At 45.3% G+C, this 14,153-nt stretch overlaps 1 protein-coding gene across 7 annotated transcripts in view; it reads left to right on the plus strand.

Moving 5' to 3' along the window:
- The window catches only part of TACC1 (transforming acidic coiled-coil containing protein 1), a 98,841-nt gene that overhangs the window by 17,477 nt on the left and 67,211 nt on the right, over positions 1 to 14,153 (plus strand). For 4 of the 7 annotated variants that reach the window (XM_034432937.3, XM_034432939.3, XM_034432938.3 and 1 more), the window contains exon 1: positions 11,297 to 12,120. The exons of the other annotated variants lie outside the window; for them this stretch is intronic. In XM_034432937.3, coding sequence (XP_034288828.2) covers positions 11,912 to 12,120 — 209 coding nt within the window. In that variant the 5' untranslated portion in view covers positions 11,297 to 11,911. Of the gene's footprint in view, positions 1 to 11,296; positions 12,121 to 14,153 lie in introns of those variants that run through there. 7 annotated transcript variants of the gene reach the window in all.

The raw sequence follows: 14,153 nt of genomic DNA on the forward strand, positions 1-14,153 counted from the left end.
TCTTTTATCAAGTGGAGACAGAAAAAGTACAGATTTTATTCAGCATAGTTTGAGAGATTTCTTGCCTCACTTTCCAGAACGCTGCCTACACCTTATCTAACAGTTCCCGTTGATCACGAGTCACTCCCTGTCTTTTATTCTTTGTTCTTGCTAAATAATTTTTTTCTTGTTGGGCCTTTGCATTGCTCCTGGCAAAGACTCATTTCAATACTAATGTGATCTGATTGTTGTGACCGAGGCCCTAGTGATTACCAAACAGTCCTGAACAAACTTATTTTATTAAAACAGCTGAGAATGAATTCATTCTCAGCTTAGTCCAAAACAAATTCTTCATAACCAGTCCGTCGGCCTTATCACCAACTTTTAATGTCTTTGGCAACCTGCCAAAGGCTTTTCTTGGCAAAACCCCCACAAAGTTCAAGAGATGCTGACAAGAAGCACTGGAATCAACATTGCTTTTCTACAAAGAACCCAACAGCTCGTTGCTGCTCTTTTAAGGCTTATGGGAGTGGCCAATCATCTTCTGGCCTTACTCCTGAGTCGTCCTTTTTGCTTCAGCTGCTTTTTCCTTCTGGCAGCTCTGTGCATGTGCACACTAGGAACAGGCTCCTCCTGTTCCTCTGCCTCTCTGCTGTCCGCCTCTGGAGGATCTGGAGTCCGTGCATCACTCCCAGATGGCCCTGGCCCCATCTCTGCCTCTGACGCAGAACCCTCGTCCGAGCCTTCCCCAGACTCCAGGACTGGTCCATGTTCCTCCCCAGCCTCCTCACTGTCCGACTCGGCTGCCAGCTCCGTAGGCTGCTGGTTGACCACAACACTAATGTGATCTGATATAAAATGAACAAAGGCCTCTGAACTCCTTTGTCTTCACATTCCAAACTGTTCAGTTGAATAGCATGCAGTAATAATATTCAGAAGTTGGTTGAAATCAAGATACGCTCCAAATATAGCAGTAATTGCTATGCATACTGATGCTAATGAATCCTGTGGATTCTGTTATAGAATTTGTCCTTTTTTAAAAAAAAAATGTAAATGACTTTTCAAAGCCCTACTGGTTAATAGGAGAAGAATGTAAAATGGATTATCCAATAAAAATTTAGTCTCACAGTGGGAGTTGGGATAGGGGTAGAATTTATAAAGAAAGGATACACAGAAGAAAGTTTCCCTTGGTTGTGGATAAAAAACCTCTTTAGTTTGATTGTACACAATGAGATTTTTTCTTCTGAAAGCAAGATTGCCTTATTTGAATGTTTTAATATTCTACGAAGACTCTACATCAACGTTTCTCAACCTTGGTCCTTTTATATGGACTTCAACTCCCAGAATTCCCCAGCCAACATGCTTTCAGGGAGTTGAAGTTGTTTATGTATCTTGTTTAATATCTACTCTGAGTCAATTTTCAACGAAGCATTGGAAAACACTGGTCTCAAAGTAAACGGTGTTCAGATCAACAATTTAGGATATGCTGATGATACAGATCTGCTTGCCAGTAAGCATGAAGACCTTCAGCTCCTCATCAACAGAAATATCTGAAAAATAACGGCTTGAAGCTTAACACCTCAAAAACCAAGATCATGGTCATCAGCAAACAACCCATTAATTTACCACTGATAAATTCAGAAGGAATACCACTAGAAAAAGTCGAAAGGATCACATACCTCGGTTTTAATTTACATGAAAGCTGGGACACGATCAGTGAAGTAAAGACAAGGATAGAGAAAGTTCGAACAACATTCTTCAAAACGAAAAAGGTCTTCTGCAGTCACGACATAAGTCTAAGATTGAAAATCAGGCTTGTCATATGTTACATGTTTTCTATTCTGCTCTACGGAGTGGAGAGTTGGTCTCGGACAGAAAGCCACTTGAAGGGACTAGAAGCATTTGAAATGTGGATTTACAGGCGGTTGTTATGTATAAATTGGGTTAACAAAATCACAAATGAGGAAGTGATAAACCACCTGGGAAAGCCAAGGAAAACCATCGAAGCCATCAAGAAGTGAAACTTAGAATATTTTGGACATGTGATGCGACACCCAGAAAAATGCAGCATCCTTCACTTAATCCTCCAGGGAAAGATTGAAGGCAAAGGAGGTCCAGGCAGAAGAAGAACATCATGGCTTCAAAACCTAAGGGACCAATTTGGACAAAACTCAGCAGCACTTTTTCATGCGGCTGTTGACAAAAATAAGATTGCCAACATCCGATGATGAATGTGGCACAAGAAGAAGAAGAAGAATGTATCTTGAGAAGGCCAAGGTCTTCTAGTCCAACTCCCTGCTCAAGGCAGGAGACCTTACACTATCTGGGTCAAATGGTTGTCCAATCTCTTCTTGAAGACCTCCAGTGATGGAGGACCCACACTGCAGGAGGCAAGCTATTGCATTGAGTAATTATACTCACTGTCAGAAAATTTATCCATATTTCTCGGCTGGATCTCTCTTTAACAAGATTCCAGCCCTTACTTCTTTCTCTGCTCTCTGGTGTGCTAGAGCAGCGGACCACAACATGAGCAAAGTGAATACATGGAAGGCCAGGCGTGTGCGCAGTGAACTGGTACCCTGTTTCCCCAAAAATAAGACCCAACCAGAAAATAAGTCCTAGGATAACTTTTCAGGATGCTCATAATATTTTGCCTACCCCAAAAATAAGCCCCAGTTAAGATCATCAGCCAGAAAGACACAATTAGTATCATATTTCCCCAATAATAAGACATAACCAGAAAATAAGTCCTAATCAGGTGTGAAATCTAGCAGGTTCTGACAGGTTCTGGAGAACCGGTAGCGGAAATTTTGAGTAGTTCAAAGAACCGGCAAATGCCACCTCTGGCTGGCCCCACAGTGGGTTGGGAATGGGGATTTTGCAATATCCTTCTCCTGGAGTGGGGAAGGAATGGAGATTTTGCAGCATCCTTCCCCTGCCACACCCACCAAGCCACACCATGCCCACCAAGCCACGTCCACAGAACCGGTAGTAAAAAAATTTGGATTTTACCACTGGCCCTAATACATCTTTTGGAGCAAAAAATAATATAGGACCCAGTCTTATTTTCAGGGAAACACGGTAGTAAGATAATCCGAAACCCACCGCTACATGGACCAGTCCACAGACCAGGCATTTGGGACCCCTGTCCTAGAGAATGTCAATCCCCTTTTCTCTGTGACATCCCATCATGTACTGGAAGACAATGATCATATCCCCACTAAACCTTCTCTTCGATAGGCTAGACATACCTGCGGTTTAGCTTCCAGACCTCTAATCATCATTGTTGTTCTTCTCTGGACATTTTCTAGAACCTCAGCATCTTTTTTGTATTGTGCTGACCAGAACTAAACACAGTATTCCAAGTGTGAATGTTAAGATACCTTCCTGCATGGAGGGAATAATAATGTTCTGACCCAGCTCCCTGAAAATGACAAACACTCTGTAGTTAAATTGATGATTCCTTTATTAGGAGCACCAGCAGCCCTGGCAAAAAGTTTCTCACTGCAGGTTAACAAGTCTGTCCAGCAGGAAGTGTTGTGGCTCCGTTACCTGAGCCTGTGTCATCGGCAGGAGAGGACTCCAAGAGTGAAGGAGAGGAGTTGGCAAGGCCTCCCTCTCCAGGACCCTCCTCTCTGGCAATGCCTTTGGTGTCCGCCGAAGGGCAAGAGATAGGGCCGGGGCCAAGCACGTCCACGCAGCCACAGGTGGACACTGATGAGGGTAATGAGTCTTGGCTGGATCCTCGGCAGCGTCACAGAGATAAGCGCGCGCAACAGAAGAAAAGGCGTGCCAGAGATTGGGCTGAGTCACTGGACCAGACCCCACAGGGTATAAAAGGGGGTGAGGTGGCCATTCAGACTCTGTGATGGACAAAACTAACTACTATCGAGTCACATTGCATCTGTGGAAACAACATTATCGGCCTTGGATTTATTTTACGAAATGGACAATTCTTGACTGTGTGTATTTTGTTTATTGAGTAAAAGTTCTTGGCAAGCAGCTACTGGGTTGCTGCCAAGCATCTTATTAGAAGAATTGCTTGTCTGCCAGTTTATTTAACCCCCGGCTGTCTGTTTGTGTGTGTGTGTGAGATGGGGACAGAACAGGAAGATGAATAGTTGTCTGTCACATCTATTCATCTCCGCCCCCTGCCTTTTATCCCCAGAGTTAAGGTGGGGCTTCGCTAGCATTGGTGGCTCTTCCGTCCCAAGGACCGGCCCATAGATTTCCACTGCTCTCCTCTCCTCTGCCTTCTGCTCATCCGTGTGTCAGACACTGGAGCCAGCTGTTCCTCCTCCTTCCTCATCAGCCACCTTCAGACTTGGGGGCTGTTGACTCTCCATCTGAGGGCTGACGGACGGCCCAGGCTCCACCTCTGTCTCTCTCTCTCTGCCAGCTCCATTCCTACTTCCCCCTCGGAGCTGTCAAGTTGCCTTAATGCCGACCCTGACTCCCACATCATCTCCTCATTTGATTCAGCTGCTGGAGGGGCCGGTGGCCGACAGGCCACAACAAGTACACAACAATTCTTCTCTTTTCCTACAACCTGGATTGTAGGAAACCAGAAATATTTTTCAGAGTTGCTTGGAAGGGCAGAAAGGCTTTCCTTCCTGAAATCCCTCAGGAGTATAGATTCTCACTTCCCACAGCAGCAGGAAACCCATGTCCTGTTTTCTTGTGGAGAGCTAGCTAAACAGCTGGCCGGCAGGGAAAAAAACACCCCAGCTGTGTTCCCTATGAACCACAACCAAAATTTGCCTGCAGCTTTCCTCGGACTTCTTAGATAGTGCCTTGTGGCCTTCGTGTAGCTGAAATATTTCAGTAGCTTCTCATATTTGAAGTCATTCCAACATGGCCCTTTGAAATAGGCCAATATCATTATCCCAGAGGCAAGTTTGGTTGAACAAACGCCGTATCTAAAATAATTAATCTCGTTATTGCCAGCACTTAATTTTGAACGGACACTATTTATTCTGGTGGGAGGGAGCAGCCCCTCTGAAAGAAAAGGTTTATTCTTCAGAGTAAATATACTCTTCAGAGGTTGTAGAAAAAATGCTTTCAAAAAGCTCTGACGATCCCAGCTGAGTTGCCTTATCTGCAGAGGCTTTTTTTCGTTGAAATGCCTCTGACGATCAGGCAACTCAGCTGGGATCGTCAGAGCCTTTTGAAAGCATTTTTTTACAACCTCTTCACCAAAGAGGTTGTAGAAAAAATGGTTTTAAAAGTAAAAAAAAAAAAATGGCCACGCCCACCCAGTCACATTACCCCACCACCACCAAGCCACGCCCACAGAACCGGTAGTAACAAATTTTAGATTTCACCACTGCTTTAAAGTGTTTGTACATTTAATTCAGAGCTGTTTGGTTTTTCAGTGCCCTGATGGTGTTACCTAGTTTGGTAATGAAACGTCTGGGGGAAAAAAAAACCCTCACCAAGGACACTACAGTTCAACCCTGAGGTATAAATATTCTCTTTTATCGGGACATTAATTCCCCAGCTAGCTTCTAGTGCTGGAACAACCTGATGCTGTTTCATTTAAATATTAACCTGACTAGCCTCAGGGCCCAATGAAGTCAGATGCTTTGCTCTGCATTTCTCGCAGAATTCCCCGAAATTTCGCAGCAGATATAGTGGTGCAGAAGAGGGGGGGAAAATGGTTTCAATACAGGCTATTCTTTCTTGCAGACATTACCTGCATTTGTCCAAAAGGAAGATGATTCTAAATTTAAAATGATCCCCTCTCCTGCAAAAGAAAGATTCCAGGAAAAAAAAAAACTTTGTCTCATTACCATATTCAGGAAACGGGTAGTGTTCAACTTATGTCCACACTGGGACTAGAATTTCTGTTGCTAAGCAAGCTAACGGAGTCATCACCAATTATATGCCCCCCTTTCTTTTTGCCACGGTTGTTAAATAAATCCCCATAGTTGTTAAATGAATCATGTGGTTACTAAGTGAATCCAGCTACCCCCATTAACTTTGCTCGTCAGAAACCAGGTGAAAATGTCTCAAATGGGGATCACATGATCCCAGGAGGCTTCCATTGTAGCAATTGCACGCTGTTTGCCAAGCACCTGCCTTTTGATCACGTGACTGCGGGAATGCTCCAACGGTCATAAGTGCGAGGACCGATCATAAGTTACTTTTTTCAGTGCCGCCGCGATTTTTGAACAGTCGCTAAGCGAATGGTTTTAAGTCAAGGACTGCCCAGAGATCTAAAGATGGACCTCCTGTTTTAATGCTAAATTATTTTTAAGAAAAACAATTCCTGCGTTTGGTAAATGCAGCATGTCAGCTTGATAGTGTCTGTGTTTCCTTGTTAGTCCATTTGATAAATCTGTTGTTTTAATTTCATTTGGCCGGAGATTTTTTTTGCAAGCCACCTCAAAACTTGCCTCAACGTTCATCGCTCTCCAGAAAAATCTGCCCTGTGTTTTTATTAATAACAGTCCATTTAATTCCTTTTTTTTTTTTTTTTTTTGGCTTGGGTGGATTTGTTGTCCTGCTTCTGCTCTCAAATCAAGCTTTGTGCCAGAGCGGTAGGAATATTTCAGCTGCATTTTCATGCAGCTAAAGGACAGCTAAAGAGCTGTCCTTCATCCTTTGCACTGCAGAAGAAAGCACATCCATGTTCCCTCTAATGTCCGGTTCGAATCTTTTCTCTTGGCACAAAATGCTGGATCCTTTTTAAGTAGCGGGTCCTCATAGGGGGGTTTGGAAAAGCAAGGACAACCTTGGCTGAAAGACCCAGAGAGTTTTGGCTCCTAAACCTTCCTGCCAAGCATCGTTCTTGCTTTGTTCAGAGGAAATCCCTTGTCAGCCATCCCAACTTTGTCAGTTAGAAAAGAAAGATTCTTGGATACATTGTTAACAAAAGTACACTTTGCTAAAGCCAAGCAGTTACACAGAAGCAAAGACGGATCTGAGCTTTTCGCGCTCAAAGTATGTGGTTAACTTTCCCCCCTATTTCTCCCTTGGTTAGCTCTAACCATCCAATTATATTCAAATGAATTGTTTTGGCAACAGTCCCTGGCTTGGCAGGGCTGGATGGTTCTGCATTCCACAGTGTGACCTTGGCACCTCCCACAGGAAGGCACAGAAAGTACTTTTTTTTTTAAAAAAAATTGATTTATATGCCGCCCTTCTCTGGAGACTCAGGGTGGCTTACAATGCGTTAATTTTTGATTCTCCTCATGCTAACACCCCCTTATATCCCACCCCACAATCCCCTCCTCCCTTGTGAATGGCAGATGGGCAGCAAGCGAAGCCTGGCGTAGCAGGATGGCAGTCCCGGCAGTCTTCAGCACAGAACGGGCAGTACTTTAACGGGGTAGAGGTGGCACAGTGGTTAGAGTGCAGTACTGCAGGCTACTTCAGCTGACTGCTAGCTGCAGTTCGGCAGTTCGAATCTCACCAGGCTCAAGGTTGACTCAGCCTTCCACTCTTCCGAGGTGAGTAAAACGAGGACCCAGATTGTTGGGGGCAAGAGACTGTAAACCACTTAGAGAGGGCTGTAAAAACACTACGAAGCGGTATATAAGTGCTATGTAGAGCAGTGTTTCCCAACCTTAAGACACATGGACTTCAATATATCTGGCTGGGGGATTCTGGGAGTCGGGGTCCACTAGACTTAAAATTTTCAAGATTGTGAAAACCTGGGGTAAATAGAAAAGTAAGCCAGAGTTTTCAAGTTTCATTTGCTTTATAGCAATAGAACTTAGCAATAGCACTTATATACTGGTTCATAGTGCTTTACAGCACTCTCTAAATCACTGGTGTCAAAGTCGCAGTGTCACGTTACCATAGCATGACGTTTCATGATGTCTTCCCCATTCGGGGTGGGTGTGGCCTACACGTGACACATCTGGCCTGCGGGTTGCCAGTTTGAAACCCCTGCTCTAAATGGTTTACAGAGTCAGCCTACTGCCTCCCGACAATCTGAGTCCTCATTTAACCGACCTCGGAAGGATGGAAGGCTGAGTCAACCTTGAGCCAGTCAGGATCGAACTCCTGGCAGTGGGCAGAGTTAGCCTGCAATATTGCATTTTAACCACTGTGCCACCAGAAAGAAGAATGACAAAGGGAATAAGAGAGGGAGGGAGGGAGGAAGGAAGGATAGCAATAGCCCTTAGACTTATATACCGCTTCACAGTGTTTTACAGCCCTCTCTAAGCAGTTTACAGAGTCAGCCTATTGTCCCCCAACAATCTGGGTCCTCATTTTACCCACCTCGGAAGGATGGACGGCTGAGTCAACCTTGAGTCAGTCAGGATTGAACTGCTGGCAGTCGGCAGAATTAGCCTGCAATACTGCATTCTAACCACTGGATCATGGCGGCTCCTTTATAGTTCTTTTTGTCACTTCCCGTCAACTGATCTTGCTAGGCGTAAAGCTCTGAACATTGGAATGCAACCAGGGTGGATAAAAATCAATGGTTTTTTTTAAAAAAATCAAAAAAATCAGATTTTTTTGATTTAAATCGGATTTTTTTGATTTAAATCGGATTTTTTTTTATTTTTATCGAATTTATTTTAATAAAAAACTTTTGGGGTAAAAATCTATCGTAAGATAGTTTTTCTATTTAAGATACATAAATAATTTAGTTTATTCAGCATGAAATGGAGCTTAGTTATATAGCATGAAGCTGTATATTCTGCAACACTGGGACTATCGGTGAGTCAACAGTGGGTCAAAGGAGTAGCAGAGTTGACAGTTGCTCTTTAAAAATTATGATTTAAATCGAGTTGATTTAAATCGAGCCTTTTTACTAGTGATTTAAATCATGATTTAAATTGTGATTTAAATCAACTCGATTTAAATCAAATCCACCCTGAATGCAACGAAGCCAAGAGAGCTTCAGGTTCACCAAGTTCAGTTTAGAAGGATAGCCTTCAAGGGACACAAAAAAACTTAAACAACACAACAACAACGACAACATTGCTCCAGAGATATGTAGCTTACCCAAGACATTTGAGCCCCACCAACAATCTTGATGCCTCTCGATAGAACGGATGATGTGCCCGGAGCCCTTGTGGTTATCTTATCCATCAGTGTGTCCTGTTAGGAAACCACATCCTGCCAGCATAGAATCAAATGAGGGTTTGTGAACTAGATCAGGGGTCTCCAACCTTGGCAACTTTAAGCCTAGAGGACTTTAACTCCCAGAATTCCCCAGCCAGCTGGCTGGGGAATTCTGGGAGTTAAAGTCCGCCAGGCTTAAAGTTGCCAAGGTTGGAGACCTCTGAACTACACTGAATTCAGCTCATGAAGTTGAATTGTGAGTTTTTAAGCTGTTGGTGGTGAGTGTGTTCTTTGCATCCGCTTCGCTACTCAAGGAGGCTGAAGTACGCGGTGTGATGTCAGAAGGAAGTGACACAACGGAAGTAGCAACCGAACTAAATATACAGAAAAATCAAGGGTTTCCAAAGAAGCTCTTGATGGGTTGGAAAGGCAGTTTCTGTTCAGTTGCTGCTTTCTGCGTCGGCCAAGAACCATGATTTTAAAAAAGGCAGTTTCCAAGTGGCCAGATTTTGCACAACTGCTGCACCTCCAAAGATGATTGATGACGCCTCCTGTTTGAGGGAACCTACCCACAACTTTAAAAAAAAAAACAAGAATCGGGCCTGGAATAAAAGTTGCCATTTGTAACAGAATTTGCAGAAGAAAAAGGCATTTCAAAATCTTCGTAGGTTGGCTGTTCCCTTCATGTCTTCCCAATACTTTTTTTATTTATTTATTTATATGCCACCCTTCTCCGGAAACTCAGGGCGGCTTACAGTGTGCTCAGCAATAGCCTTTATCCTTTTGTATATTTATACAAAGTCAGTTTATTGCCCCCACAATCTGGGTCCTCAATTTACCTACCTTAGAAAGGATGGAAGGCTGAGTCGACCTTGAGCCTGGGGAGATTCGAACCAGCAGTAATTGCAGGCAGCTGGTCTTAATAACCAGCTTAATAACAGGGTGCCTTAGACCACTGTACTACCAAGGCTCTTTTACTTCCCTGCGACTTTTACTACTTGACCTATTGCCCAAATCCAGGCAGATTTCAAGCCCCCCAGAGCGTTCCTATAAAGGGCATTTCGCCACCCATCCCTAAGACGACAGCAACTTCATTCGTCTGGGGCAGGGGTCACCAATCTTTCGGACTGCAGGGACCACTAAATTCATGATTTTAAATCCCGTGCACCATTAATGTAGGGTAGGGTAGGGTAGGGTAGGGTAGGGTAGGGTAGAGGTGAGTAGAGTAGAGTAGAGTAGAGCAGAATAGAATAAAATAATAGAGTAGAGTAGAATAGAGTAGAATAGAATAGAATAGAATAGAATAGAATAGAATAGAATAGAATAGAATAGAATAGAATAGAATAGAATAGAATAGAATAAAATAAATAAAATAGAATAAAATAGAATAATAAAACAGAATAATAGGATAGAATAGAGTAAAATAGAATAATAGAGTAGAGTAGAGTAGAGTAGAGTAGAGTAGAGTAGAGCAGAATAGAATAAAATAATAGAGTAGAATAGAATAGAATAGAATAAAATAGAATAAAATAGAATAATAAAACAGAATAATAGGATAGAATAGAGTAAAATAGAATAATAGAGTAGAGTAGAGTAGAGTAGAGTAGAGTAGAGTAGAATAGAATAGAATAGAATAGAATAGAATAGAATAGAATAGAATAGAATAGAATTCTTTATTGGCCAAGTGTGATTGGACACACAAGGAATTTGTCTTCGGTGCATATGGTCTCAGTGTACATAAAAGAAAAGATATGTTCATCAAGAATCATAAGGTACAACACTTAATGATAGTCATAGGGTACAAATAAGCAATCAAATCGTATTAGGAAGCAATCAATATAAACCGTAAGGATACCATATGAATTTTTTTAAAAAGATAAATAGTATTTAGCTGCAATATAAAAAAAAAAATGCAAAGAATTTTTCTGAGGACCACCAAAATTTTCTCGAGGGCCACCAGTGGTCCAGGGACTACCGATTGGTGACGGCTGGTGTGGGGCATCCTTTAGGGGCACCCAGTAGGGGTTACTGTACTTTGGAGAGGGAGGGGTGGGGAAAGGATGCGTTTTAAGCCTGCGCCTGAATGTAACATGTGAAGGGGTTGACTCAGCCTTCCATCCTTTCAAGGTCGACTCAGCCTTCCATCCTTTCTAAGGTAGTTAAAATGAGGACCCAGATTATGGGGGCAATAAACTGACTTTGTATAAATATACAAAAGTATGAAGGCTATTGCTTAACGCACTGTAAACCGCCCTGAGTCTCCGGAGAAGGGCGGCATATAAATAAAAAAAAGGGGGGGGCTTCGTGCGCCAGAACTCGGGGTAACCCACTCTGCCTGCAGTTCCCCTCTCCTCCTCGTCAGCCCTTAATTCGGGTTTACTCCAAAAAGGAGCTGCGTTTGGTGGGGGAAGAGGGGGGTGGGTGGTTTAACCTACTCGCAAGGCAGCAAAAACGCGAAAAGGAAGCGCGCACGCCTTGCGCAATCAGCCCGGAGGAGCCGCGAACGTGGGAACGGAGTGACCGGGCGGGGACGATCTCCTCCTCCTCCTCTTCCTCCTCCTCCTCTTCTCCATCCCCCTCCCCACGCCTTTAACCAGGCAAGCCAACCGGAGTTCCCCCCACCACCACCCGTGGGAGGGGTGATTTGCGTGTCCGGGGGCAGAGCGAGCTGAGAGCAACCTACCGGCGCGCCTCCGTGGAGAGGCAGCAAGTGAAGCTCCGAGGGAGAAAGCAGCAGCGGCGGAGGCAGCGGCCAGGCGAGGCGAGGCAAGGCAAGGCGGGGCGGAGGAAGGCGGGGAGAGAAGCGATGGCTCACGGCTGACCGCATCCGCGCCGGCTCGGCTCCGAATAGCTCGTTTGCTCGCCCACCCGCCCGGCCTCTCCATCTTGGAAGCGCTTCCCCCGCCCGATGGCGTTCAGCACCTCCTGGCAGCTGCTCTCGCCCGTCCAGTGGGCCAAGTGGACCTGGTCGGCCGTGCGAGGCGGAGGACCCCCGGACCCCGAGCGGGATGCCTTGGACGCCGACGGGGAGAGGGGCCCGGCCGAGGAAGAAGAAGAGGAGGAGGAGGACGAAGACAACACGGCGGCGCAGGCGGAGACCAAGTCGCTGAGTCTCAGGCAAGTCGGAGCAGCTGCCCTTGGGGAGGGGAGGGGGTCTTTTCACACGTTCCGCCAAGGCAGACACGTGTCAGTCGAGAGGGGGGTCGCTGGATGGGGCTGGGGACGCTTTGCAAGCGGAGAGGCGCTGCCCTTGGGGGGGTCTTTTCACACGTTCCGCCAAGGCAGACACGTGTCAGTCGAGAGGGGGGTCGCTGGATGGGGCTGGGGACGCTTTGCAAGGGGAGAGGCGGGTTTTGCACCTCCGGGCTGCACCTGGGGATTTTTTGGGGGGGGGTCCTCGGTGCCAAGCCCCTCTTTTTCAGCGGGAGGGGGGTTCAGTTTACGTGTCCGGTAAAAGAGAGAAAAAAAACGGTGAACAACCGACTGGCAGCGGGGTGACACGCGTGGGGCAAATGACACGCGTGTCTGGGGCGTCTCGCCTCTTGTCTCATTCCAGAGGGAGATGGGGAGAGAGGCCGTTTGGCCTGCCTGGCTTTTTCTAACGCTAGCCGTTGTTGTGGGTGTACAACAGGCTAAACCACCAATCGTGGTTTAATAAGCCATCAGGATGGGGGAAACCCCAAAAGAAGCAAGTCACGGTTATGGCGCAATAAGGATGGCCTGTTCCTCCCCGAATGCTGTCTGTGTTTGCTTTCGCTTAGCCGCTAATCATGATTTAGGGGTTGGCCGTTTCCAGCTTTAGCCGCTAATCATGATTTATGGGTTGGCCATTGATTCAGGGACTGCCTTTATTTTAACTCTTGCCACATCTGGATATCGGCCTCCAAGCCTTGTTGGGGCCGCGAACGTGTCACCAAATGACCCTCTGCTGGGATTGAAGCGCATCAGGGTTACCAAATGTGGCTCTGGGCATCCCCCAAATATTTAATTTATTTATTTAATTTATTTATTGGTTCGATTTATAGGCCGCCCTTCTCCGGAGACTCAGGGCGGCTTACAATGGGTTAAGCAATAGCCTTCATACTTTTGTATATACCTGCTTAGTAGGGCTTTCGGCCCCCCCAAGCGGTGTTCTTTTTTATACAAAGTCAGCTTATTGTCCCCCACAATCTGGGTCCTCATCCTGGGACCCTCCTACAGCCTTGACATTTTCCTGGTCTGTTTTATCTTGAGGTTCAGTAGCTGACCCAGAGGCTGAAGCCGGAGTGGGACTTGGTGGGTGGTGGGTGTTTTCCCTCAACCTTCCTTGCCCTAACCAGAACAGCTGCCTCGGCAGTTCTAGATGATGGGACACAAACACACACTATACACACACATTGGTGCATCCAGGCTGCCACGTAATCTCCGAAACGGCTTTAATTGAGTCCAGAAGTAAATTCTAGAGAGAAGTGACTGTTTGTCTCCCGCGTGCCCTCTGCTCCTTCGATCTGCCAACGGGTCGGAGCCAAACTTTTTGCCTTTTCGACATCGTCGTTTTGGGGATTGTGACCCAGAGAGTTGATTCCTCGATCCGTCATTAACCGTCTCTGGTCATCTAGAACACGATGCAATTAGCGTCAAGAGCAGGGGTGAAATGCTCCCGGTTCGGACCGGATCGCCCGATCCGGTAACGATGGCGGCGGGTGGTTCGGAGAACCGGTAGCAAACATCCCTGCCCCTCCCCTCCCCCCCATGCCCAGCTGAGCCGCGCAATCATCAGGCTTTTTTTTAATTTTTAACCTCTTCTGCCGAAAAAAATGCTTTTAAAAGTAAAAAAAAAAAAAGCCTCTGACGATCAGGCAACTCAGCTGGGATCGTCAGAGGCTTTTAATAGCAATTTTTTTTATAAAAATTTTTTTGTAAATGAGCATAGGGGCCACTTACTAATCTGTGTATGTTAACCCTTTAATGCGCCTTGTATCATATAAATACAGCAACTGGTATGGCTTACTAGTATTATTGTGTGTTTCAAGATTCGTGTATTGTTCAAATGTTTATCAGGTTGATTCATTGTTGATTCACCGATTTTGTTGGAAGTGCCAATAAAATAAATATGTGTTTAATTTTAGCGACCATTTACGTTTTTATTCCTGTGAGTAGTTGTCATAGAG

Source organism: Pantherophis guttatus, chromosome 9 (genome assembly GCF_059756535.1).
Source record: "Pantherophis guttatus breed Tessera chromosome 9, ASM5975653v1, whole genome shotgun sequence".
In the NCBI taxonomy this organism is placed as follows: domain Eukaryota; kingdom Metazoa; phylum Chordata; class Lepidosauria; order Squamata; family Colubridae; genus Pantherophis; species Pantherophis guttatus.